The 26,490-nt window shown below is 41.5% G+C and overlaps 2 protein-coding genes across 4 annotated transcripts in view; one reads left to right on the plus strand and one right to left on the minus strand.

Annotated features, from left to right (window-relative positions):
• The window catches only part of NUFIP1 (nuclear FMR1 interacting protein 1), a 29,396-nt gene extending 14,514 nt beyond the window's left edge, over nt 1-14,882 (minus strand). Inside the window, exons 1-6 of the mRNA XM_065901888.1 lie at nt 14,429-14,882; nt 13,343-13,425; nt 11,790-11,888; nt 11,166-11,228; nt 10,399-10,475; nt 912-1,004 (exon numbers count right to left, since the gene is read on the minus strand). Coding sequence (XP_065757960.1) covers nt 912-1,004; nt 10,399-10,475; nt 11,166-11,228; nt 11,790-11,888; nt 13,343-13,425; nt 14,429-14,834 — 821 coding nt within the window. The 5' untranslated portion in view covers nt 14,835-14,882. The remainder of the gene's footprint in view (nt 1-911; nt 1,005-10,398; nt 10,476-11,165; nt 11,229-11,789; nt 11,889-13,342; nt 13,426-14,428) is intronic.
• Nucleotides 14,883-14,958: 76 nt separating this feature from the next.
• GPALPP1 (GPALPP motifs containing 1) overlaps nt 14,959-26,490 on the plus strand; it is a 41,468-nt gene continuing 29,936 nt past the window's right edge. For 2 of the 3 annotated variants that reach the window (XM_065901889.1, XM_065901890.1), the window contains exons 1-3: nt 14,959-15,143; nt 25,000-25,132; nt 26,155-26,259. In XM_065901889.1, the coding sequence (XP_065757961.1) occupies nt 15,056-15,143; nt 25,000-25,132; nt 26,155-26,259 (326 nt within the window). In that variant the 5' untranslated portion in view covers nt 14,959-15,055. The remainder of the gene's footprint in view (nt 15,144-24,999; nt 25,133-26,154; nt 26,260-26,490) is intronic. The other variant, XM_065901891.1, reaches the window with a different exon arrangement.

The raw sequence follows: 26,490 nt of genomic DNA on the forward strand, positions 1-26,490 counted from the left end.
TAGGTAGGAAGGTCTAAGAGAGAAAAGCTCTGTGAGGTAAATACATTCTATATATTATTAATCTATGTGGAAGTTACACAGGTATGTAGGTATGTGTGCATGGACAAATTCATCGAGTTGTACACAATACAAAATAAAATGGGAAAGTTCTGTGAAGGTGAGGTGCCGGGGCAATGGGACGTCTCACACACTGCTGCTGGGCGAGTAAGCTGGGACAGCTTCTATGACAGGTGTTTGGCAGTGAGCTGTCAATATTATGAATATATGTCTTTGACTCAGCAAGTCCACCTCTAGGAACCCACCTTCAGAAATATCTGCACATGTAAAATTTATGTACAGGGCAATAAGGGCAACTTTTTATTAGTAAAAGATTGAAAATGAACGTCTGTCAATAGAGAATTGGTTTAAGGAAAAAAAAGACAGACCTTGTCAGGATATTCCTACACACCCTCAGACAATGAGGAGTCTTGTTTATATATTAATACAGGACATTTTACTATTCGGCTAAAAAAACCAAGATGGAGGACTATATCAAAAAAGGAAAAAAACAAAAAAGACTATTATCTATGTGATGTATACAAATAAGACATCTCTAGAAGGACAAAACAGGTTGCCTCTGGGAAGGAGAACTGTTCAGCCAGGGGACAAAGGCAGAAAAGACCTATTAATATAAATCATTTTGAAAACCACTTGAGTATAGGGTATTATTATACTCAACTATACCTATGAGTACAGGTATATTATTTTAAAATATAATTTTAAAAATTCAGCAAAAAAGTTACAAAAGCAAAAATTTCAGAATTGAAAATACAGAAGTTTTAGGATCTGGATGTGTCCTCTTTTTATTATTGTAAGAATGTACATTCATTTAAAATAAGCATTGAGAGTGCAAGCAATTTTCAGGAACTTACCCATACTGTGTCGTCGTCAACACCGCTCCTCTCTTTTCCTTTTCAAGTTTTAACTTTTTCTTCCTTTCAATATTAGCTAGAGTTGGGTAGTTTCTAGAAAACAATAAGAATCCATTATAAAAGGGCTTTTAGAGTACAGTTTTAATTATGCAGTCAAGCAATTGCTGCATTTAACAGTTTTGGTTTAACTAAAAATGACTGACACAGTAAATTGATATAAACTTTTAATTCCTTCTAGATTTTTTTAAGGGTAACAAAAGTAGACTACAACGATGCTACTCCAGATTTTTTCAGTGTAAAAAAAGTAGGTCTACAACGATGTAGACCAGTGGCCAGTCCACAAACTGCTACGAGGTAAGGAACTTACAGTAGAATGCAAGTCAAATATATAATGTGATGAAATGGATGTAATTCATATGTTTGGCACATATCCATAAATACTGTAAGAAAAAAATGTATTTTCTTAGGCATGTACTTATGCAAACACATACTAGTAGGTATATCCAAAGTTACCAAGATAAGGAAGAGACACTTCTCAAAAAATAAACAGTCCACCAGGAAGGACAAGAAAAGCATGGTTATTTCTAAAAGAACAACTATAACAAGGTACAAAATAAAATAAGCACCCCCTTGGGAATACAAAGATTAGAGGGTGGGGAGGAAAGATCATTATCTAGATGAAGAAATCCACAAAGAAAGGAACACAAAAGACACTGGCCTTAAATGGTGTTAACAGACACAAATCCAATGGGAGAGCGTCAGCGTTCTAAGCAGAGCAGACAACGCAGACAAACCAAGGTCTAAAAGTGAGAGAGATACCCAGGGAGTGGCAAGTGGTTCATTTTGGATGCAACAGTTACAGGCGATCAGACCAGAAAGGGAGGCGGGGGCCCAAATATGCCTTGAATGCCAGACTAGAAAGCCTATTTTTGATTCAGGGGTGATGGGGAGCCACTGAAAGTTATGAACAGGGAGAGAGATGAACAAGGCAGAGAGTGAGATTAAATCTGACAGCAGTGTGCAAGATGAATTGCTCTAACAAAGCTTTCTTTGTTCCTTGGCACAGCTGTGGGGAAATGGAGGCACCAAACTTTGGTGGTGAGAGGAACAGATCCTAGGAGGGTGAACACAGAAGCTCTCCTACCACTCAGCCTGGCTGCTCGTCAGAATGAATTCTGAGAAACATCAACACACCACGTTGCCATTATTTCGAGGACACTGTTTCCACCCTTCTTTTTATAACATCTGCATCACTGATGTGCACAGCTCAGACAATATGCAGCTCATGGGTTGGGCACATTGGAAGATAAGAATGGAAATGACATTGAGTAAGCGGTGAAGTAATTAGAAAAAAAAACGAGGGATTTCAGCGAGGACAGGACAAAGCAATCTACCCAGCCAAGAAAAATGAACTTCATAAATAAAACATGATTAATGTACAAGCTATAAATAAACATAAGAAGAAAAGACCAAGGTCACAGGAGATAAAAATCTGACAGCCAGTCAGCACCGCATGACTACACTTTCGGAAAGCAAATAGAAGGACTCCAGCGCAGGTTCAAGTGTGAAGCCCCCCTCTCACGACACTCAAAAGTGATCAGAAACTCTCAGGGTGATACAGCCAGCTTTGTACTACTAAACTGAAAAGGAATGTTGAGGAAAAATCAAACTTGGGAGGGATTCAGAAGGGACTCACAGATGATTAACAGGATGAAAAATAAAACCTCCGAAGAAAGATGAAGGGAACTGGAACAACTTGCAGCCTTTAAAAGAGGAAGAGAAGTGACAAAAACACCACAATCTTAAGAAGATGGTCAACAGCTGTTCGCCATCTGAAGACAAACTCCACATAAGCAGAGATGACAAGGGAAAAGGTGATGACTTTCACAGGCCCCACAGTGTCTAGACATGTAACGCACAGCTACTCAACACTTCTCACATCTCTGAAATTCACTTATTCTTACTATTTGTGTTTCTTTAACATTTCTCTTCTGAGTATTGCAGACCAACCCTGACTTAACATGTTGGGCTATATGCTAAACACAAGGACGTGGTCCTACAGTGGTGCGTGAATAAGCAAGCAGGAGGTGTGGAAGTGCTTCTCAATGATAAGGAATATACAGAATTTGTGCAGCAAGTGGATTTTAGGTGAGATACAAGAAAGAACCCCTTAAATGAGACATCAAGAATGTTGTGGAAATTCCTTTAGTGGAAGTCTTTTTAAAAAAACAGCTCACTTTTTCTTTCTGGCTGATTAAAGTTATCACTTTCCTAAAGGTAGTGGCTGTTTATAACCCTCCCAAAGTTGTAAGATTTTGTTTTTCAGTGCTTAAATAAAACTTTCTTCCCCAAAGTTATACGACTCCTAGAAACACAAGACTTAGTTTTAATACAACGATCATCAGGAAGCTCGTTCCAGCAACATACTACTGAGATACAAGATTAAGGAAAAGTCTGGATCTTGGATAGAGACACAGTTCAAGTTTCTAAAGTACACAAACATACAGCAAACTGTTGGAAAAAAATATCACAAATGGTCTTACACTGACTGCACAGTTACATAATGATAAAGCTTAGTTCAATATCTCCTGGTAAAGAATGGATGTTATGAAGCTATAAAGACTGTGAGAAGTGATATTTTCACAATTGGTTTCTCTATTTTTATCACTTTTCTCCCTACTTCCATCTTTCCCCAACACCCCAAAAGGAAATGACCCTGAAACTGTAACACTTTTTTTCTTTCTCTCTTTCACTTCTTAACTCCTCTTTGCCTTCCCCTTGGCCTTAGCTATAAGCCTCCAGTGACAGCTCTTGAGCCCCAGAGTCAATAAATGGGCAACACGGAACCAATAATTATCTTGGCACATCTCATTCTGGTTACATCTCACCCTTTCCTTCTCAAATCTCCACCCACTCACTGGCTTTTCCCTTAAGCCTGTTTTCTAGAAAAACACAATCTCTCTGGACTCTCACTGAACCACAGCTGCTTCAACCCGACTACATTTTTATTTCAAAGTCTTTTCAAACTTCAAAAAGATGTAGCATACTTCAGGAGCACACCCCCGCTGCAGGAATTCTGCAAGAACTGGGGGCGCAACTGTTCAGCGTTTCCTCAGAGCCAGTTAACTGCTGCAGTAAATAACACAGAGCTACTCCACCTAGCGGACACCCCATTGGCTCTGAAGTCGGTTTCAGTCTTGAAAAGCCAGGCTTTGGAAATGAACCTCTGTCACTCAATTTTCCCTAATGCCAAATCATACAGCGTTTGTACCCCCAGAAGATGGGAATGAAGAAAGAATCACTTTGAGTTTTTTCGGCTGCGATCTCTTTTTTTGCAGATTATTAGTGGAAAGCCTTAAGGTTTTTAATTGAACAGAACTCTGTGTGTTTGTCGGAACCACACATTAGAAAAGAATAAATACCACCTTAAAATAAATTGGGGTGGGGAAAGGGGTGGCATGACCCCTCTTATAAGAGGTCTTACAAAATGATCTGATTGCTCTGCCTTCGAAAGACACCAGGTATCCCTTGACTGACAGTGTTAGCCCCACGTGGCAAAAATGAAGACTTCTGTTGCCTTTGGTCTCCTGGCCATTTACAGATCTTCCTACGTCTCCTATTAGAGTGAGGGTCTTAAGGGCAAGAGTCTACTCCTCTTTTTCAGGAAACTTGGGTCATATACAAAACAATCTTTGCCTTTTCAAATACTGAATGCTATGCTGTTCTAAGTCACCTCAGTTGTGTCCAACTCTTTGCAACTCTGTGGACTGTAACCACCAGGCTCCTCTGTCCATGGGATTCTCCAGGCAAGAATACTGGAGCGGGTTGCCATGCCCTCCTCCAGGGGATCTTCCCGACCCAGGGATCGAACCTATGTCTCCTACGTCTCCTGCATTGGCAGGTAGATTCTTTACCACTAGCACCACTTCAGTTCAGTCGCTCAGTCGTGTCTGACTCTTTGCGACCCCATGAACCACAGCATGCCAGGCCTCCCTGTCCATCACCAAATCCCGAAGTTCACCCAAACTCATGTGCATTAAGTCGGTGATGCCATCCAACCATCTCATCCTCTGTTGTCCCCTTCTCCTCCTGCCCTCAATCTTTCCCAGCATCAGGGTCTTTTCAAAAGAGTCAGCTCTTCACATCAGGTGGCCAAAGGACTGGCGTTTCAGCTTCTGCATCAGTCCTTCCAATGAACACCCAGGACTGATCTCTTTTAGGATGGACTGGTTGGATCTCCTTGCAGTCCAAGGGACTCTTCAAGAGTCTTCTCCAACACCACAGTTCAAAAGCCTCAATTCTTCTGCGCTCAGCTTTCTTCACAGTCCAACTCTCACATCCATACATGACTACTGGAAAAACCACAGCTTTGACTAGACGGACCTTTGTTGACAAAGCAGTGTCTCTGCTTTTTGATACGCTGTCTAGGTTGGTCATAACTTTCCTTGCAAGGAGTAAGCATCTTTTAATTTCATGGCTGCAGTCACCATCTGCAGTGATTTTGGAGCCCAAAAAAATAAAGTCAGCCACTGCTTCCACATCTATTTGCCATGAAGTGATGGGACAGGATGCCATGATCTTAGTTTTCTTGGGAAGCCCCAAATACTGAATGTTTACCTCTAATTTCAAACTAAACTCTTGTCAGGAAGTTATTTAAAGCTATAAAGTATATCAACATAAATTCAAAGGTGGCTGAGACTTCTATTAGCAAACCAAACTGGTCTTCCACCAGGGACTTTATATAAATACACACTACCTAAGCTAGTTCACATGTTACTATTCCTTAAGTCTCTCTAGCCAGTGGAATTTTTTCCTTTAAAGCACTTGCTGCACAAAAGCCACAAGGTGGCAGAGCTGACGTTCACATGAGGAAAGCTACTGCAGAAAGGAACGCGTTCAAATACAGATCAGCTTGGTTTGTCTCAGTGATGACTTGTCCTGTGAGATGAGCATTTACTGTTCAAAACCACAGCAGTTTAAGTACCACTAATTATATTAATTCCAACTATCATTACTAATCAGATCAACACTGCCCAATTTCTTTAACAATGATATACAATTTATAACATAAATTAAAAATATGAATCTCAGTACAATTTCTCCAACTGTTTACTTTGAAGTACCAAAACAGAATTATACCCATAATAAAAATATATTCAAATCTCATTTACATATATCAACATTTATGTTGCTATTGTTCAGTTGCTAAGTCATTTCCAACTCTTAGCAGCAGACCAGGCTTCTTTCCAGGCCTTCACTATCTCCCTGAATTTGCCAAGATTCGCGTCCACTGAGTCGGTAATGCTATCTAACCATCTCATCCTCTGCTGCCCTTTTCTCCTTTTGCCTTACAATCTTTCCTAACGTTAACATTAATAACCATCCCTTGTATCTATGCCACCATGGGATATAAACAGTCACATAAACTGTGGGTATTAACATTTCTAAAGATTGTAATTTTTTTTTAAAGACTCACAAGCAGAAAAATTCATCAACAGGACCAGAATAAGGGGCATCTACACCAAACAGGCAGAGGGGATACCATATTCAAAGAAGGACAAGATATTCCTCTAGACGGGTGAGGAAAAATATTTCCCCAAATTTAGGCTGGCAGGATTTCAGCTGGACTAAAGCAGTGAGCAGAACTTCAAGGCTGGAAAAGGTAAGATTTTCTAGAAGCAGCAGCATGATCAAAACTGAAGTTGAAAGTTCAAAGAACCTGCTTGGGATACGATAAAAGGAAAAAGAAGTTTGGCTGGGACAGAGTTCTGTAAACAAGCAACGTGCGGTTAATCAGAAAAGACAAGACGTATGAAGCCCACCTCATACGCCTCTCACTGTCAGTTCCAAGGCATTCTGTTTTCACTGGCATTTGAGTTGGCTAAAATAAAATCAGCTTAACAAATTTATTTTTAAATTTTATTCTACATAGTCACCTGTATAACTAAGAAACACATGCATATTAGCATCTAATTTTGCATGAAAAAAATAGCAAACGCAAAGAGAATAACCTAACCTTGCTGGTCAAGTCAATTCCTTAAGTGTGATAACACTGCTGAACATTCACCTGCAGAGCACCTTAAGCTGTGTGGTTTTCTTCAACAACACTGAGCAACTGAGGCAGAGCTGAGACTTTTGCCGGTGGGCGTGATGGAGGGCAACGGAATGAGGGAGCTGAGCTGCTGAGAGGGGTGGAAGGGATTTCAACTTGGCGGGAGGCCAAGATGCAAGAGCAGTGAGGAGAAAAGAAGGTATAGGGGGTAAGAGATGAGAGGTCTCAGGTCGTCCGGGACTGGTGCCTTTCCCAGAGGTAGAAGGGACAGGGAGAGAGCTGGGTGGAACAGAAGTTAGGCCCAAAGAGGAGTAAGCCCAACTTTGGGACCTCTGGGGCAGAAAGCCCAGAAGATCAGATCCATGGTGCGACCGTGGAAATAAGTGGCAGAAACTGCATGGAGATGAACGGCCATGGAAACTGGAAGGTAAAGAGGTGCCGGATGAATTCTACGGTAAACTGTGAGTCCCAAAAAGTCAGTGGAATTCAGAGTATACACACTTCCGGTGGAGCTGCAACCCCAATGGCCAAGACAATGGCAATCCCTCTTGTTAAGAATCATGCGGAAGGGTGTGAGAGCTGCAGAAAGCTGTAGAGACAGACGGCGGGAAACCCCCAGAAGGGCCAAGCAGCAATCGTCTGGAATCCGCATCAAGCGGCCCTGTGTGTCGCTAAACCAGTCACTCTGGGGGTTTGTTTTATTTGACCTTTCCACAGCAATCTGCACTGATCTCCACATTTCCTGTCTTGAAATCCTCCCCTCTCCTGGCTTCCACAACAGGTCCCATTCTGAGTTTTCTTCTACTTCTCTGGCTCTCGCTCAGCAGGCTTGGTTTCACTCCCAGTCACACTATCTTCCCTCTCTGTAGTGGAGCAGAAAGGGAAGATAGCATGACAGGGAGTAAAACCAACCAGTTTTCATGTAAACTGAGAAAACTGGACCCACTGTTCAACTTCTACTCTGTAGCTGTTTGACTCTCCCACAATCCTCCACTCCACCCTCCTTTTCAGCGTCCAAGAAGGAGGCCCTCATCTAGTCTGGAAAAGTGGGGTGTTCCTTGACAAAGCGAGGTTGAGTGGAACCTGGGCCTGATTGGGAACTTAGTTCCTAATGTCTTCTGAATTCATGGTTTCATGATTTTCAAATGTCTCTCTCTAGCCAATCTGGTCTGAGTCACAATGCCTACACAGCATCTTCAAATAGATGTCTTGGAATTTCCTCATACTCAGTGATGTCTCAGAGCAACACCCCCACACCCCATCCTCTTCCAAGGTCCCTGTCTCAGTCACAGGCGCCACCTCATCCCAGCAACTTGGACGTCTCCTCCAAACCTCTCCCCTCCTCAACTTCACATTCACTCAATTACCAAACAGTGCCTGTCTTCATCTCCCAAGTGTTCTCTATCCACCTCCTCTCTGTCGCTACAACAGCCATCTTTCAAAAGCTGCTATTGTCTCTTACCAATGCCCATGCCAACCTGTCTGAGCACTAGTCCCTGCCCCCCTCATTTCTTCCCAACTAGGTCAAAGTTCAACTCAACGTCCCTTCATCAAGGAACACCCCACTCCTCCCGACTAGATGACGTTCTTCCTCTTATATGCAGAGGAGCAAGGTGGAGTGGGGGATTTGGGGAGAGTATAACAGCTACAGAGTTTAATAATGGGTCCAACTTTCTCAGCTTACATGACTTAATTTAAACAACTGCTAGAGATAAAAGAACCAAAGATGGCAAATCAGCGACTCATTTCAGACCTTCCCTATTGCCTTAAGTGAACACAAAACTTGAGAGAGATTAAACAGCTTACACAGTTAACTTCTTAGTTGCTTTATGTGTAGTGTAGTGTGTTGGTTGCTCAGTCATGTCCGACTCTTTGCAACCCCATGGACTGTAACCCAGCAGGCTCCTCTGTCTAAGGGATTTTCCAGGCAAGAATACTGGAGTGGGTTACCATTTCCTTCTCCAGGCGATCTTCCCAACTGAGGAATCAAACTTGGGTCTCCTGCATTGCAAGCAGATTCTTTACTCTCTGAGACATCAGGGAAGCTGGGAGTTGCTTCATAATCATTGCCAACTAGTAACTATCATCATTCTCCTCAAAAAAATTAAATATCTATCAACACAACACTGGCTAGCACCACTGAGCCGCAACAACTTCTGACTGGAAAGTCAGTGGGAGAAAGTCAGCAGGGAAAAACTTTTGCAGATAGGACACTTCTGATCCATCTAACAGGATATAATCTTCAATACCATCATCACCAGGCCTCAAAAACTAAGTATCAGGAAGTGGAGCTAACTCTTCCTGTTTGATTATTCCTCTGTGCAAAGTAATTTTTTAGTATATGTGCTGCTGAAGTGAGCACTCCTCTGTGCAAAATAATAAGAAAAAGATACAACCAATAGATAAAGAACAAACAAGTAAAACAAACAAAAACCAAAAAAACCGAATGACGTGGAATCACGAGGAGAAAAACATTATACCTGTAAAGAAGCCACCTAGAAGAGATAAGGCGCTTTACACGCACTGCTTTGAATTCTTCCCTAAGTCAAATCATGGCACGGTCCCAACCCCTTTGATTTCTAAGTCTGACTATGCCACGGCTAAGGCTTCTTATCAATGCCAAGACTGGTTCCTCTCACGTGAAGTTGAAGCTAGTTGCTCAGTCGAGTCCGAGTCTTTGTGAACCCATGGCTGTAGCCCACCAGGCTCCTCTGTCTATAGAATTCTCCAGATTGGAAACCTGGAGTGGGTAGCTTTTCCCTTCTCCAGGGGATCTTCCTGACCCAAGGATTGAATCTGGGTCTCCTGCATTGCAGGCAGATTCTTTACCATCTGAGCCACCAGATTCTTCCCATACTGCACCATTATCATGTCACTGTACTCCCTCTGCCTAGCATACTGCAAGCATTCAACAACTTTTGAAAAAATAATCAAAACAATAAACATAGCAAAGTATTAAGCTTTTTTTTTTAACATAGCACCACCCATCACTGCCTTGTATTGAACATCAAACTGAGGGGGCACAGTGGCTCCCCTCAAAGAGCCAAGTCCCATTATGACATCAGTTATTTATCAAGAGTTCCTATTAGGTCTACCAAAAGTTACATTTAACAATAGCCTCATATAATACAGTTGACAGTCCCATTTCCTAGCAGCAAGATTATAAGGGAATGCAATGAATCAAAACTACAATAATAAAAATTGTGTGATTATCATACATCAAGTAACAACACTCTCAAAGTCACTGTAAACCAATTCTGAAGAACAACAACAAAAGTTAGGACTGGCCATTTTGAGCTGAACATCTGCAATGTTATAAAAGACCAAATTTCCTTTTTCAAATTATCCTTAGGGCCAGATGGTCTTTATTTTGAAGTACTCAGACCTGCCAGGTTAAAAGAAAGTTGCTGTGCAAGTTCTGAACTCTTTACTCACTTTCTTCTTTCTTCCCTCCATCTTGCAATCTCCTCTGGAGTGTCTAACTTGATTTTCTTCATACCAGGAGCATGCATCTAAGGGGAAAAGGCCTGATGAATATCAGGAAGCATACTTTATGCTTTTGACTAAATCTGAAGAATTATAAGGGATAATGAAGATGCTGTACCCAACAGTACATTTACTAGGAGAGACAATTTTAAAACTAAGCAAGCAAAACGAAACAAAATTAAGCAAGCAGGTTTTATCTATCCTTATTATGACTTCTCCTTTAAAGAAAAGTCCTTTTCCTTTTTTCATATCTTTAGTGCTATTGATTAAAAAGAAAAGCAAGCCATGATATAATCTCGGTTATAAAGCAAATGTCATCAATTTCTTGAGTAATATTAGATATTCATATGACTGACCGACCAACTATAGTTGAGGGAGTTAGCTAGAGAAATGATGAGTACACAAAACAATCTGAAACAGCACAGTTTAGTAAAAAAGCACTGAATTTGCAGCTAAGAAACCCAAGTGCAAAAATAAGTTCTGAGGCCCTGGGCAAATCATTTTATAAATCTGTTAAACAGGGCCAAGATTTATCTAGTCCACAGTGGATGATGAGGATGAAATTGAATAATGGATTATAAAAATACCTTACCAAGTACAAAGGCTCATGAATGTTGCCTATTATTAGGCTATGTAGATAAAGTGCTATGAAAATAACAGATCAATGAAATAAAAAGAGCGTGTATCAAAAAAAAAAAAAAAAAAAAACTACTTACATTCCTCCAATGGAACTGGACAATCTTCTCATGCGCACTAAAAGAGCAATCTACCTCAGGGCACTGTAAGGAGTTTGTTTTTTAAAAAAAAAGACTCAATTCAACATTTCTCATAAAAAATGTACCTTCTACTATACAGACAGACATATTCTGGCATTATTACCTAGTATCCTGTCTACGTGATGTTATCTGTGAATACTTACAGCAATAGCAAGACAAAACTCACTCCAAAACCAAGTTGCGCTCTAAAAGTATATAGCACAGTAACACATAGCATTCACGTCTCCATTTGAGTGAACGCAGGACATCAGCAATGTCGTAAAATGTTCTTATTTCCTCAAGTCGAGCATGACTCCCACAAACTGAAGAGCACTTACCCAACTAAGAGCTTCCTAACGTTTTTCTTTCTCAACAGCTGCCAGACCTCCCTTCGCCTCTGCCATCTTACCAACTCCTGAAGCGGAGGCTTCCCACCCTCAAACTGCAAATCCCAGGGTTACTGTCTCAACTTGCCTTCAAATAACATTTCTATGATAACACTAAACGTTTACAGGAAGAAAGCTCAGAACTCCTACCAAATACACCCATTTTGCTAAATAAAATCAGGATAACCAAGAAACCTACTTTTGTATGTTCGGACATATGTTTATCATACTTTTCTTGATTTTTAAAACCACGATCACAGGTATCACAAAAATAGTGAAAAACGGGTTCCTTTCTTTTCTGCAAATAAAAATGAAGAAGCATTAGGCTTTGGGTGAGAATTCAATCAGCAGTAAAAACATGCAGGTTTTGATTTTTCATATACTCTTACACATGGGAGAAACTTCTGAATATACTTCTAATGAAGGGGTGATTCTGTTTCTTCAACACATACATTAGGAAAACCCAGGTTTGTTTAAAAAAAAAAATTTAAGACTTCCCTGCTGGTCCAGCAGTTAAGATTCTGTGCTTTCAATGCTGTGGGCAAGGTTTGATGCCTGTTCAGGGCTACCCAGGTGGCTTAATGGTAGAGAATCTGCCTGACAATACAGGAGATGCAAGAGATGAAGGTTTGATCCCTGAGTCAGGACGACCCACAGGAGGAGGAAATGGCAACCCACTCCTCATTTATTGCCTGGGAAATCCAATGGACAGAGGGGCCTGGTGGGCTAGAGTCCATCGGGTCACAGAGTCAGACATGACCGAGTGACTGAGCAGCCACGCAGGGAACTAAGATCCCACATGCCACAAGGCATGGCCAAAAAAAAAAAAAATTTAATCTGAATAGAGTTAGTATAAACCATGAATAGATTTCAAATTGGTAATCTAATTAAAATGCAGTAGAGCATATGTCAAAATAACCTAAAAATAAATATTTGTAAACACAGCATTTCTTCCTTTAGTATAAATAAAAGAGTGTGTGTGTGTGTATATATATAAAACTACTAAATGAGAGAAAATAACTAGGTAAGTATTAGTTATTTTCTTATTCTCAATTTACTATTTTTATGTTTAAACATAAAACAAAAAAGATTATTACAATGATAAGACTATATAGGAAGTAGACTCCAATTGTTCAATGTTGAGATTATGTTATTAGATATATTACACATTCACAGTATTTTGTAAATATCAGCAACACAGTTTTGATACCAAAATGAAGGGTAGTAATTTCATGATGTAGATCTTATTCAATTTATTCTAATGACATTATTTATACATCTTGAAAGTCGAAAGACCAGACTGTTAAGCTACATCAGAATAAAGGAAATCTATTTTAAGGCTCAGTTTCTGAACATAATCAAGGGTTGAAAACACACAAAAACTTTTCATTTCATCCTTCCCCTCCCAACCTGCTAATAAAATAAATATATATATTATGTATAAATATATATCTTTTACTTCATTGAAATTCAATAACATTTACATTTATCTGTAATCATAATTGCCCATATTTACTCCTGATACTGTATGTAAATAGACTGACTGTTTTCCTTTTCTACAGTTTCTCCATTTTTTCACAAGAAGACTTTGCTTAAAGTTTTTACTTACAGCCAAGACCCTTAAAGATTCTTTTACAGCAAAGCTATGGTGTGTCAATGATGAACGCAAAACATAGACAGTTACGACAGATGAGATATGAAGCACTGACATAGGGACCAAAGTGTTACATTTTAGAACATCTTTTAAAATACCTTTTTTTTCTGTTTTCTTCTGGGAGAGACACTGAAGTCATTGACCCTTGCATCATGCTTTCGTGGAAAATAAGTATGTTTAACTGGAAAACAAAAAGATTCATAAATGTTAAAAACTGTACGATTATTTAATATTTTGCTAGAGCATGTCATAAATACTTGAGTTACAATAGTGGCAGCCCACTAGAATCCTCCTGCAATGCGGAGACCCAGGTTTGATCCCTGGGTCAGGAAGATCCCCTGCAGAAGGGAATGGCAACCCAATTCAGAACTCTTGCTTGGAGAATTCCAGGGACAGAGGACCCTGTCAGGCTACAATCCATGGGGTTACAAAGAGTCCGACAGGACTGAGCCACTTTCACTCTCACCCTTTCTAGGAAGAATAGTGATTCACACACAGTTCCTGCCTCAAGGCCTCTGCACTTACAAGTCTCTCTGCCTGCATGGCTAAGCCCCAGACACATGCACTGCAAGAGACTCGGGTTCCATCCCTGCATCCACCTTGCATCAGGAAGATCCCCTGGAGAAGGAAATGGCACCCCAGTCCAGTATTCATGCCTGGCGAATCCCATGGACAGATGAGCCTGGGGGGCTACAGTCCATGGCGCCGCAGAGAGTCAGACATGACTTAGCTACTAAACAGTAACAACTGATCCCTCACCTCCCTTAAGTCTCTGCTCCAATGTGACCTTACTCATGACTGACACTGACATTTAAAACTGTGACTCTGCCTTCTCTCTCCACAGCACTCACTGCCTTCTAATAGACACTGCTTTATTTTGTTTATTGTCTCTGTCATCTTACCCCAGGAGATGTCAAGGCCTAAGATAAGGATTTCTGAATGTTTTGCTCACTGCTGTACCCTCACGTCCTGGCTCATAGTTGGAATCAACCAAATAATTGCTGAACTAAATGAACAAGTCGGGAAATCGTAACTGTGGAACAAACTGTGAGACATTAACGACCAGACTCCAAGAGAGCAAAGCAGTATCAGAAGAAGAGAGGAGAAGAAGGGTGGAAGAGGAGGAGGAAGTAGGGATGGAAAAGAAAGATAAGGGGTGGTACGGAAAGGCGCTAACAACCTACCTGGAGTGCTATGGGGCTGCTGATGCCAAGGAAAACCACCAGGAGACTGCGTCCAGTACCGTGACGCTGACGCCTGGAAATTCCAGGAAGGCTGGCCGTTGAGTTGAGGCTGAGAATCGAGGGGGGACTGGGCGTCAAAGGGGGGCTGCGCCCCGGGAAGAATGTGGGCGTCGAAGGGGGGAGGTGCCCCGGGGAAAGTGCGGGCTTCCGCGCGGGGCTGTGCTTCTAAGGCAGGCTCGGACCCTGCTGCGGGAAGCGACGAAGGCGGCGGCGGCGGCGGCATCGCCCACGGCATCCAGTTGTTCGGCCGCGAGGCTCGGTCGCTTAGAGGCCCCAGCGTGGGTGTCAGCTCGGGGGCTGGGAACCACCCGGCGGGAGGCACGGCACCACCAACCGGCTCGCCCATCGCCACCCGCCTGGTAGTAAACCCGGCGTGCGAGAGCGCAGCAAGCTTAGGCGTCACTTCCGTTACCGCCAATAGCAAAGCTCAACCAATCACAAGCTGAAATGTCATCGGCCGGCGCCGGAAGAGCTTCCCTCGCGTTCGGCGGCTCGCGGGCTGCCCGTCGTGGAGTTCTGACTCGGCTTGGAGACACTTGTGTACGCCTGCAGTGTCTGACCCCGCGGATGGCGAGGGATCTGATTGGGCCGGCCCTGCCGCCCGGCTTCAAGGCCGGCGGGTCGGCGGAGGACGAGGAGCGGGACTCCAGCCCCGGTAAGCGGCGACGAGTTACCCTCCCGCCAGCCCCTCCCGCCCAGTCTCTGGCCTGGCCCTGGTCCCGACGCCTGGGAGGGCGGACGCCTGGCGAGTGGGCGCGGCCGGGTCCGAACTAACTCTCCTTCCCAAGCGGAGTCGTAGGGGCTGCAGAAACTAGCTTTGGCCTATAACCGTTATCACGATGAAGTATCCGCACTTAGCGCTTAATGGACTGCACCCTCAGCTAAACCGTCGATACGCATTTCAGTCCTTTAACCCTCCTGGCCACTGCGTAAGGTAACTATTCTTCGGTGATACGGATGGGGACACTGAGACTCGGGCTGTTGCCCATGCCGAATCGCTCGTTAAGTGGCAGAGCCCTATTTAGAGCGAAGCCCGTGCTCCGAACCTCTGTGCTGTCTTGCCTTCTGACGTACAATGAATGCCCTTGGATCTTGCAGAATCTTTGCCCTCAAGCCCCCGGCCAGCCTTCCTGCCCCTCTCATCCTGTCATTTCATCTGACAGAACAGTTCAGCGCTCAAACCGGTCCAAGTGTCTGCGCAGCTCTTCAGTTTCCTAGGCTGCTTCGGGCTTTGCCCTGCCCTTTTTGACATACCTGACAAACTCCTACCTCATCCTTTGAGCCCTAACTTCAACGTCAGCTCAGTGAAGCCTTTCCAAACTGTCTCGCCCTCCTCTCTACCCATGGGGGGGTTTTTTGTTTTGTTTTTTCCTACTTAAATACAACAGGTATTTAATACACTTTTGAAATAATTTGTTGATATAGCTGTCTCCACCCATTGCTCAGTAATCTTCTAGTCCTAACACATAACTGGTACCTCGTATTTGCCAAAGAAAAAGATTCTCGGAGCCCTCCCTGAGCATCCATCTCCTTTCATGTTTGTTCTGATGTGTAGCCTGGGGTTGACTGAAGTTAGAAAACAGTAAAGCTGAAGGAATAACCCTCCCATTTCTGAATCTAATTTGCACTGTTGACTACCCAGAGGCCATGTTTCCACCTAGAGATTTTTTTCCAGATCTTGTTTTCACTGTGGTTTTTAAAAAATTAAGTGTTTATTTTAGCAAGGAAAGTTCCCTTCAACAATGATTGAAGAAAAGTGGAGTTAACCCAATTTTTTATTTAGCACACAGGTTTGAGATGGACCAAATTAATTTTATTTGAATACTCTAGAAAACTGAATGCTGGGAAATGTCACCTGAGATCATATTTAAAAACTGGGGTGAAAATGTTTTCTCGAGACAAGTCCCAACATCCAGATACTGCTTTGTGGAAGTTGAGTGGAACCTGGGCCTTTCTTACTCTGACTTTATTCTCTTCATCTGCAGTGACCTTCATACCACTCATCTCAGCTACATTTGCAGTCACACGCCGGACCTTATTCCATTTCTGAAAAGTTTTTTGGGAAGGGAGGGAGGCATCTCATAGCTTGTGGGATCTTATTTCCACCACCAGGAATTAACCCAGGCCCTCCACAGTGAGACCATGGATTCGGAGTCCTAACCACTGGACCGCCATGGATTTTCCACATCTCTGAAAACTTAAATCAGTCTCATTCTCAGCCAAAACCCCTTATTCATACATCATTCTTCCTTGGTTACTCTCATTCAGTCGCTAAGTTGTGTCCGACTCTTGACTGTGACAAGGTTGCAAAAACTGTGGAACTCAACACTCTTTCAGGAAGAGAAGGAGAGAGCAAGAGGAGCTATCTGAGAACCACAGGTTACCTACGGGGATGGTCAGATTGTTGTATTAGCTATTGAGTTACTTCTCTATCTGGCAAAGGTGTGGGTAAGGCAGAGAAGGAAGGCTGGATCAGTGGTGGTAGTTGTTCAGTCACTAAGTTGTGTCCAACTCTTTGTGACGCCGTGGACTGCTGCATGCCAGGCTCCCCTCTCCTCCACTATCACCCAGGGTTTGCTCAAATTCATGTCCATTGAGTCAGTGACTCTGTCTAACCATCTCATCCTCTGCTGCCCTTTTCTTTTGCCTTCAATCTTTCCCAGCTTCAGAGTCTCTTCCAGTGAGTCGGCTCTTTGCATCAGGTGACCAAAGGATTGGAGCTTCAGCTTCAGCATCAACATTCAGCTTCCAGTGAATGTTCAGGGTTGATTTCCTTTAGGATTGACTGGTTTGATTGCCTTGCTGTCCACAGGACTCTTAAGGATCTTCTCCAGCACCACAGTTGGAAAGCATCAGTTTTTCAGTGCTCAGTTGTCTTCATGGTTCAACTCTCACGTTCACAAATGACTGACTACTGGAAGAACCTTAGCTTGACTGTACAGACCTTTGTCAGCAAAGTGATGTCTCTGCTTTTTAATTTGCTTGGTTACTCTCATCACAGTTTTTTTTAATCTTTGGTTTTAGTCTCATTGAGCCTCTCTGCCTCAGTTCTAATGGACCTCTTTCCTTTTATTGTTTCTCTCCCTGCTCAACTTAGCCTCTGTGGTCTTATCCATTCATCTGTTCTCTTGTCAGTATCTTCCACTGCCTTTTCCCATCCAGTAATTCTATAAATCCATCTGACAAAAATTCCACTCTGGATCAGTCCAGACATTCACCCCTAGTAAACCACACCCAGGCTTCCACATGCTGCTAGATGAAATCTCACCCCTCCACAGGCTATTGCTGCTGCAAACCATAATCTCCTCCCTGGCTGGGTCAGCTCTGCCCTGCCATCCTGTGATGTTTTCCCACACTGCTGTCTGCCCCAGTGATCAACTTTAACTTTTTAAAGCCTACTCTTTCTTCTTAGCCTCTCTCTCCATCACAGAAAAAGTAGATGCCATCTTAAAAAAACTTCCTCACTTTTCTGGTACTTTGCCTAAAAACTCTCACCAATTTCACTGTGAAAGTAAACAACCCACCAGTTGTCTCTCAGCACCTTTTTTTAAATAGCTTTTTTTATTTATTTATTTTTGGATGCACTGGGTCTTCGTTGCGGCTTGCGGGCTTCCTCTAGCTGTGACAAGCCGGGCCTGCTCTAGTTGCGGTGCGTGGGCTTCTCCCTGCGGCGACATCTCTCGTGGAGCACCGGCTGTCGGGCACACGAGCTTCAGCAGTCGCTGCTCATGGACTCAGTCGCTGTGGCTCATGGCCTCTAGATCACAGGCTCTGTAGCTCTGGTACACAGGCTTAGTTACCCGGCGGCATATGGGATCTTCCCAGACCAGAGATGGAACCCAGGTCCCCTGCATGGGCAGGCGGATTCTTAACCACTGAGTCACTAAGGAAGTCCCTCTCAGCAACTTGTTGCTAAATTCAAGGCACTCTTTCCAGTCCTGACCTTGCTTGACCTCACAGCAACATCCCCCACCCCACTCCCACTCCCATGATCCCTCCTTCTCTCCTCTCTTGGCTCCAGCCACTCTGAGCACATTTCTAGATGCGCCAGACGCTTCAGCTTGCAGTTCATCGCAGGTGCTTTTCCCTCTGCGTGGACCACGTTTGCCCCAACCCACCCTCCCTTTGCCCAGCTAATTCAGTCTCATCTTTTGGCCTCAGCCCACCCATCGCTCTTTCTAGGCAGCTTTCTCTGATGTCACTACCTACTCCCATCAAAAGACACTTGAATGCTCCTTATTGATATTTCCATGACTTAAGCCTATTACAGGATCTGCAAGCTTTTCCTGGACTAGACAGTAAATATTTTAGACTTTGCCCATCAACAGACAAAATCAAGATTATTGTGAAAGTCTGTATGAAACAAAAGAGAAAACAAATTTCCACAAATTGTTTTTAACTCTCATTGAATTTGTTGCAATATAGCTTCTGTTTCATGTTTTGGTTTTTTGGCTGAGAGGCACGTGGGGTCTTCACTCCTTGACCAGGAACCGAACCAGCACCCCCTTCATCGGAAGGTGCAATCTTAACCTTGGGACCACTAGGCAAGTCCCTAAGTTTTTATTGTTGAAATTGAAAACATAATATGAGTATAATTCTTTTGTAGTATAAACATACTTGTGAGAAGAATGGAATTGCTTTAGAGGGAATAACATTTTACTTAATTGGGGTTCAGAGTCAGTGTTTCCTGTTATAATCAATTGCTGATCTGTAAAGAGGTCTGATGTGATATATACTGAGTACTTCTTTTTGTGTCTGCATAATTCTGTCTGATAGATATTACAAGGGGAACATAATGGAATGTATAAGGCATAATCTGTATTCTTATGGAAGTTGTAATCTATTGGTAAAATTACTACTGCAGTGGGAGAGCTGCTTTAATAACACGCATCACCACTCTAGGAGTGAGATGGAATTGTTCATCACAAGCACCTAAAACAGTATTTTAAGACATTTTCTATAGTTCTGAAAAATGATACCTATAAAAAAGTGAAGCCAGGCATATTCTCAATTTTATTAGAAAGTCTGTAATGGGGCTTATATTGTACTAACTTACGTTTTCAATATTCTTTTTATAAAGTATTACCATTTCTTAGTACTATTTTATTGTGTAGTAATTATTTCTTTTGACATAACCCAAATGGAAAATAAATAATGCTATATTCTGAATATTACTTTTCTATATTATTTTTCCTGGGATCATTTTTTTAAAAAATAAGGCCTGACATTCTTCTCAGAGGAGTTTTGTCTTCATCTGTTTATTCCCATCTTTAAACATATCCCACATGTTTCTTTAAGAATTCAAGGCAGATTTATCCCTTAGTTGTAACACAGCACATGTTTAACCCATTTAACCTTTAACCCATTTGAAGTTTACAAAAGAATATTAAAACCTCATCTTGATTTGGACCAACCCAAAATTAGCCAGTAGTGTCAAATTGACAAATTACATCGATAACACCCATATATAAGAAAAGGAAGGAGCAAAAGAGGAAAAAAAATAAAAGGAAAAAGAAAAAACTTCCCTCCTTAATATTTAGAAACAAGAAGATGGAAAGAACTAATCATGGGAATGAAATGTAATCTCTTAATCTCTTATGGGATTCCCTGGTGGCTCAGAAGGTAAAGTGTCTCCCTGCAATGTGGGGGACCCAGGTTCATCCCTGGGTCAGGAAGACTCCCTGGAGAAGGAAATGGCAGCCCACTCCAGTACTGTTGCCTGGAAAATCCCATGGACGGAGGAGCTTGGTAGGCTACAGTCCACGGGATCGCAGAGTCAGACACGACTGAGCGACTTCACTTTAACTTTTAACTTTAATCTCTTTCATGTTAAACTATGACTCCCTAGAATTTTGAAGAAAGGCTTATTTGTAGAAGGTGGTGTTCTCCCATATTAACAAATTGGAAGATAAAAACCATATGATTATCTCAATAGATGCAGAGAAAGCCTTTGACAAAATTCAACACTCATTTATGATTAAAACTCTCCAGAAAGCAGGAATAGAAGGAACATACCTCAACATAATAAAAGCTATATATGACAAACCCACAGCAAGCATCACCCTCAATGGTGAAAAATTGAAAGCATTTCCTCTGAAATCAGGAACAAGACAAGGATGCCCACTCTCACCACTGCTATTCAACATAGTGTTGGAAGTTTTGGCCACAGCAATTAGAGCAGAAAAAGAAGTAAAAAGAATCCAGATAGGAAAAGAAGAAGTGAAACTCTCGCTGTTTGCAGATGGCATGATCCTCTACATAGAAAACCCTAAAGACTCTTCCAGAAAATTACTAGAGCTAATCAATGAATATAGTAAAGTTGCAGGATATAAAATTAACACACAGAAATCTCTTGCATTCCTATATACTAACAATGAAAAAACAGAAATTAAGGAAACAATACCATTCACCATTGCAACAAAAAGAATAAAATACTTAGGAGTATATCTACCTAAAGAAACAAAAGACCTATACATAGAAAACTATAAAACACTGATGAAAGAAATCAAAGAGGACACAAACAGATGGAGAAACATACCATGTTCGTGGATTGGAAGAATCAATATTGTCAAAATGGCTATTCTACCCAAAGCAATCTATAGATTCAATGCAATCCCTATCAAGCTACCAACGGTATTTTTCACAGAACTAGAACAAATAATTTCACAATTTGTATGGAAATACAAAAAACCTCGAATAGCCAAAGTAATCTTGAGAAAGAAGAATGGAACTGGAGGAATCAACCTGCCTGACTTCAGACTCTACTACAAAGCCACAGTCATCAAGACAGTATGGTACTGGCACAAAGACAGAAATATAGATCAATGGAACAGAATAGAAAGCCCAGAGATAAATCCACGAACCTATGGACACCTTATCTTTGACAAAGGAGGCAAGGATATACAATGGAAGAAAGACAACCTCTTTAACAAGTGGTGCTGGGAAAACTGATCAACCACTTGTAAAAGAATGAAACTAGAACACTTTCTAACACCATACACAAAAATAAACTCAAAATGGATTAAAGATCTAAATGTAAGACCAGAAACTATAAAACTCCTAGAGGAGAACATAGGCAAAACACTCTCTGACATAAATCTCAGCAAGATCGTCTATGACCCACCTCCCAGAATATTGGAAATAAAAGCAAAAATAAACAAATGGGACCTAATGAAAATTAAAAGCTTTTGCACAACAAAGGAAACTATAAGTAAGGTGAAAAGACAGCTCTCAGATTGGGAGAAAATAATAACAAATGAGGAAACAGACAAAGGATTAATCTCAAAAATATACAAGCAACTCCTGAAGCTCAATTCCAGAAAAATAAATGACCCAATCAAAAACTGGGCCAAAGAACTAAACAGACATTTCTCCAAAGAAGACATACAGATGGCTAACAAACACATGAAAAGATGCTCAACATCACTCATTATCAGAGAAATGCAAATCAAAACCACAATGAGGTACCATTACACGCCAGTCAGGATGGCTGCTATCCAAGAGGCTACAAGCAATAAATGCTGGAGAGGGTGTGGAGAAAAGGGAACCCTCTTACACTGTTGGTGGGAATGCAAACTAGTACAGCCACTATGGAAAACAGTGTGGAGATTTCTTAAAAAACTGGAAATAGAACTGCCATATGACCCAGCAATCCCACTTCTGGGCATACACACTGAGGAAACCAGATCTGAAAGAGACACGTGCACCCCAATGTTCATCGCAGCACTGTTTATAATAGCCAGGACATGGAAGCAGCCTAGATGCCCATCCGCAGATGAATGGATAAGGAAGCTGTGGTACATATACACCATGGAATATTACTCAGCCGTTAAAAAGAATTCATTTGAATCAGTTCTAATGAGATGGACGAAACTGGAGCCCATTATACAGAGTGAAGTAAGCCAGAAAGATAAAGAACATTACAGTATACTAACACATATATATGGAATTTAGAAAGATGGTAACGATAACCCTATATGCAAAACAGAAAAAGAGACACAGAAGTACAGAACAGACTTTTGAACTCTGTGGGAGAAGGTGAGGGTGGGATGTTTCAAAAGAACAGCATGTATATTATCTATGGTGAAACATCACTAGCCCAGGTGAGATGCATGAGTCAAGTGCTCGGGCCTGGTGCACTGGGAAGACCCAGAGGAGTCGGGTGGAGAGGGAGGTGGGAGGGGGAATCGGGATGGGAAATACGTGTAACTCTATGGCTGATTCATATCAATATATGACAAAACCCACTGGAAAAAAAAATAAAAAAAAGGTGGCGTTCTCCCCTTCTTACTGTATTCTAAAAGGTGCTTTCTCTGGGATTAGTACTACATACAGAGATAAACCAAAAATCAGTAAAGGCAGTATTCATCACAATCAGAAGTCATATGTAATCTCCATTTGTGGTTGAGGAATATTTACATACTAAGACATTAACTATTCTGCAATCTTAAACAGCAGTGGGAGACAGGAGTTCTGTCCCTTAATTCTTAATGTTTTCCGCCTTTTGCTGCTTGATTATTCTTTTCTAGGCATACCATGTTACAAGTTCAACATTTTTTTTCTGAAAGTCCTTCCTTTGTTTTATGATGTATAGAAAAATATGCATCCAATTTGTTAAGACAGGGACTTCCCTGGCAGTCCAGCGGTTAAGACTCCACACTCCCACTGCTAGGAGCATGGGTTCAATCCTAGGCAGGAGAACTGAGATCTCACATGCTGTGCCGCATGGCCCAAAATCAGTCAATCTTATTTAAGAGAAAAAAGGGAGAGTGTGGCATGGGAAGGTTAAATAACATTCAAATCACACAGCTAATAAGCAGCTGAGCTGGAATTCATGGCTAGAGTCTGACCCCAAGCATACATTGTAAGCAACCCCTTTATACCATCCAGTTTTGTCTTGTCACTTTGCTTAACTTTGCTTTAGCTGCACAGGCCTTTTAGTCCTTCAAGCACCTCAAGCTTGTTCTCTCCATGGGACCTTTGCAGCAGTGATTCCCCCATCTAGAATGTTCTTCCCTCAGATTGTTCCATGGCCACTGTCATCATTTAAGTCGTCATACAAACGTCTTCTCAGGGGGACATTCCCTGACCTCTGTCTTTAGAATTACCCTCCCACACGTTCACAGTAACCTTTTTAATTTATTTTCTAAGTTATGTCTCTAGAAGTATTTACTCAATAAATATTTGTTGAATGTTGACCCTTTGTTGAATGTTGTTTGGTGTAGTGGTTAAGAAGTTCAACTTAAACAACTCCTCTGTTGAGCTGTGTGAAATTGGGCGAGATATTATCTCCCTCAGTTTCCTTGTCTGCGAGATAGAAGTCATACTGCTGTCCTAATAAGGTTGTTGTCAGAATTAAATAGGTAAATGCACAGAAGTCTCTCTTAAGTTTTTGTTGCTCTTAATATTGAGGGAATAGCATACCTGGAAAGCTCTTTGGAAAATCATATTTCTAGGTCTTCCTCCAGGCCAACTGAGTCAAAATCTGTGGGGTAAGGACCCAGGAATCTTTTTTAAAAAACTATTTTGGTGAATTTATTAAACATCCAGGCTTGAATTTTGGCATCACTGCTTAGAATTGACATAGACAGTTTTATGTGTGTGACATCATGCAATGATAATTTTTGCTGAGCCATAAAGTAAGAGCAGTTGGCTCTGTTAGTGGGCCCAGAAGACCATCATCCCTCCCTTAGCATCCCCATCCCAGTGAAGCCTCATTCTCTTTTCTGAGTCTCTGTCAGGAAGGAGCAGAATTTAGAGTGTGTCTGCTTTTGTCTCTGCTTGGAAATCATCTTGAATAGAAAACTAACTGAGAAGTATGGTAATGCCCTTAAAGATATTTTAAGTGGTGATTCTTAGTCAGCAACCAGAATGGATAATTTTGATTTTTAACGTATTAGAGTATGAAATGACAGATTTGTTGTTTGGTTAACTCTGTGATGTATTATCTACCATATGATGTCTGTTAGTAAAAAAGAAATCATGAAACCATTTTGGCAGTTGCACCAACCAAAATTACAACCAATGCAAAAACTGTAAGATATCAGGGAAATTACATACTGTTGCTATATTTATAAGTTCAGGTTTTAAAGTTTTTGTGAATCTCATAGTTAACGCTGTGTAAGACATGATCTCTGCCTTCCTGGAGTTGGAAAGACTAAACCACTATACACAGAACAAGAGCAAAGGAGATTAAAGTCCATAATAAATGGTAGCCCACCAGTGCTGTGAATTTCAGAAAATAAAGTGTGAAATGTCAGCTCGGGCAGCGGTCCCCAGCCTTTCTGGCCCCAGGGACCCGTTTCGGGGAAGACAGTTTTTCCACAGATGGGGTAGGGGGTGGTTTTGGAGTAATCCCAGGCACATTGCATTTATTGTGCACTTGATTATTATTACATGTGCCCCACCTCAGATCATCAGGCATTAGATCCTGAAGGTTGAGGACCCCTGAGCTAAGAGATTCACTGAAACAGTTGTGACTACTTATGACAAACACAAGACATCTTTTTCAGTTGCAGGACCGGCTCTGCCCCCTAATTATAAAAGCAGTAGTTCAGAGTCATCAGACAGTGACGAGGACAGTAGTTCTTTGTCCGAAGAAGGAAATCAAGAATCTGAAGAAGACGACACTGGTCCACCGGCACGGTCAGTCCGTTATTACATTAAATGGTAAACCACGCTCCGAATCTGGTACATATTGGTTAGAGTAGGTAGCTGGTAAGGGGCTTCCTTGTGGCTCAGATGGTAAAGAATCTGCCTGCAGTGAAGGAGACCCGGGTTCAATCCCAGGGTCAGGAACATACCCTGGAGAAGGAAATGGCAGCCCATTCCAGTATTCTTGCCTGGAGAATCCCATGAACAGAGGAGCCTGGTGGGCTACCGTCCATGGAGTCACAAAAGAATCAGACACGACTAAGCAACTAACAGTTTCTCGAGGAGCTATCATAACCTGCATTTATACAGCACAAGAAGAAATCACTTCATATTTCATTTCCTCATGAACTATATATACCTTTTACAGAAATGTATCTTGGTAGTATATAGCTCCAGAGATATCTAGAATTTCAATAAACGTCTTATATAAAGAATCTTTCCATAAGGTATTATTGAAGTGATTAAATATTATGAATAAACCATACATCTTCTTTTAAAAATTATGTGTGCAGTGTGTGCTTTTTGTTTAAGTAAATGAAGAATTCCCTCTGATCTAGTCTTACTCACCCGAGGCCCATGTAGATAAGAAATCAAATCTTTATTAAGGGATAGCAAGGGTTTTTTTTAACGCATTTTAATGACTAAGGGACAAAAATAGCAACCCTTACGAAAGTGCATTTAAAAGCCAATGTCATAAATTCTTTGCTTAAAAATATCTAGCAAGTAGAATACTTGAAACTTCACTGGTTAGAGTTTTATCAACACAGAAAATACAGAAAATTGATACATCACTGCTGTAGAGAAGTAACCAGTCTCTATTTTAGACCTCAAGTGAATTCCCAGGAAAGATTAGTATAAGATCTGTGGTACCTTTTCTTTTTTGCTTGTCAAGATAAATGTATTGTTTCAGAGTTTATACAACTAGTTGAAGTTAATATGCCTTTAAAAATTAAAATTTCCCTATGAAAAAAATTCTGACATACATGCATAAAATTACACTACTATGTTTTCAGAAAACCGAGGAGAAATCAAGATGATGACGATGATGATGATGATGAAGGGTTTTTTGGACCAGCTCTTCCTCCTGGGTTTAAAAAGCAAGATGATTCTCCTCCACGGTAAGAATGTGTACCCTTTCAGGCCAGTCTTTTCTCGTGTCTATTAATTTATTAAAGAGTTGTCTGAAATTTTTTTTTGTTTGTTTGTTTTGTTTTTTAATTTTTTTTTTTTTGGCTGCGTTGGGTTTTAGTTGCGACGTGTGTGATCTAGTTCCCTGACACAGGATCGAACCTGGGCCACCTGCATTGTGAGCTCAGTCTTAACCACTGGACCACCAGGGAAGTCCCTGA

This window comes from Muntiacus reevesi, chromosome 11 (assembly GCF_963930625.1).
Source record: "Muntiacus reevesi chromosome 11, mMunRee1.1, whole genome shotgun sequence".
Lineage (NCBI taxonomy): Eukaryota > Metazoa > Chordata > Mammalia > Artiodactyla > Cervidae > Muntiacus > Muntiacus reevesi.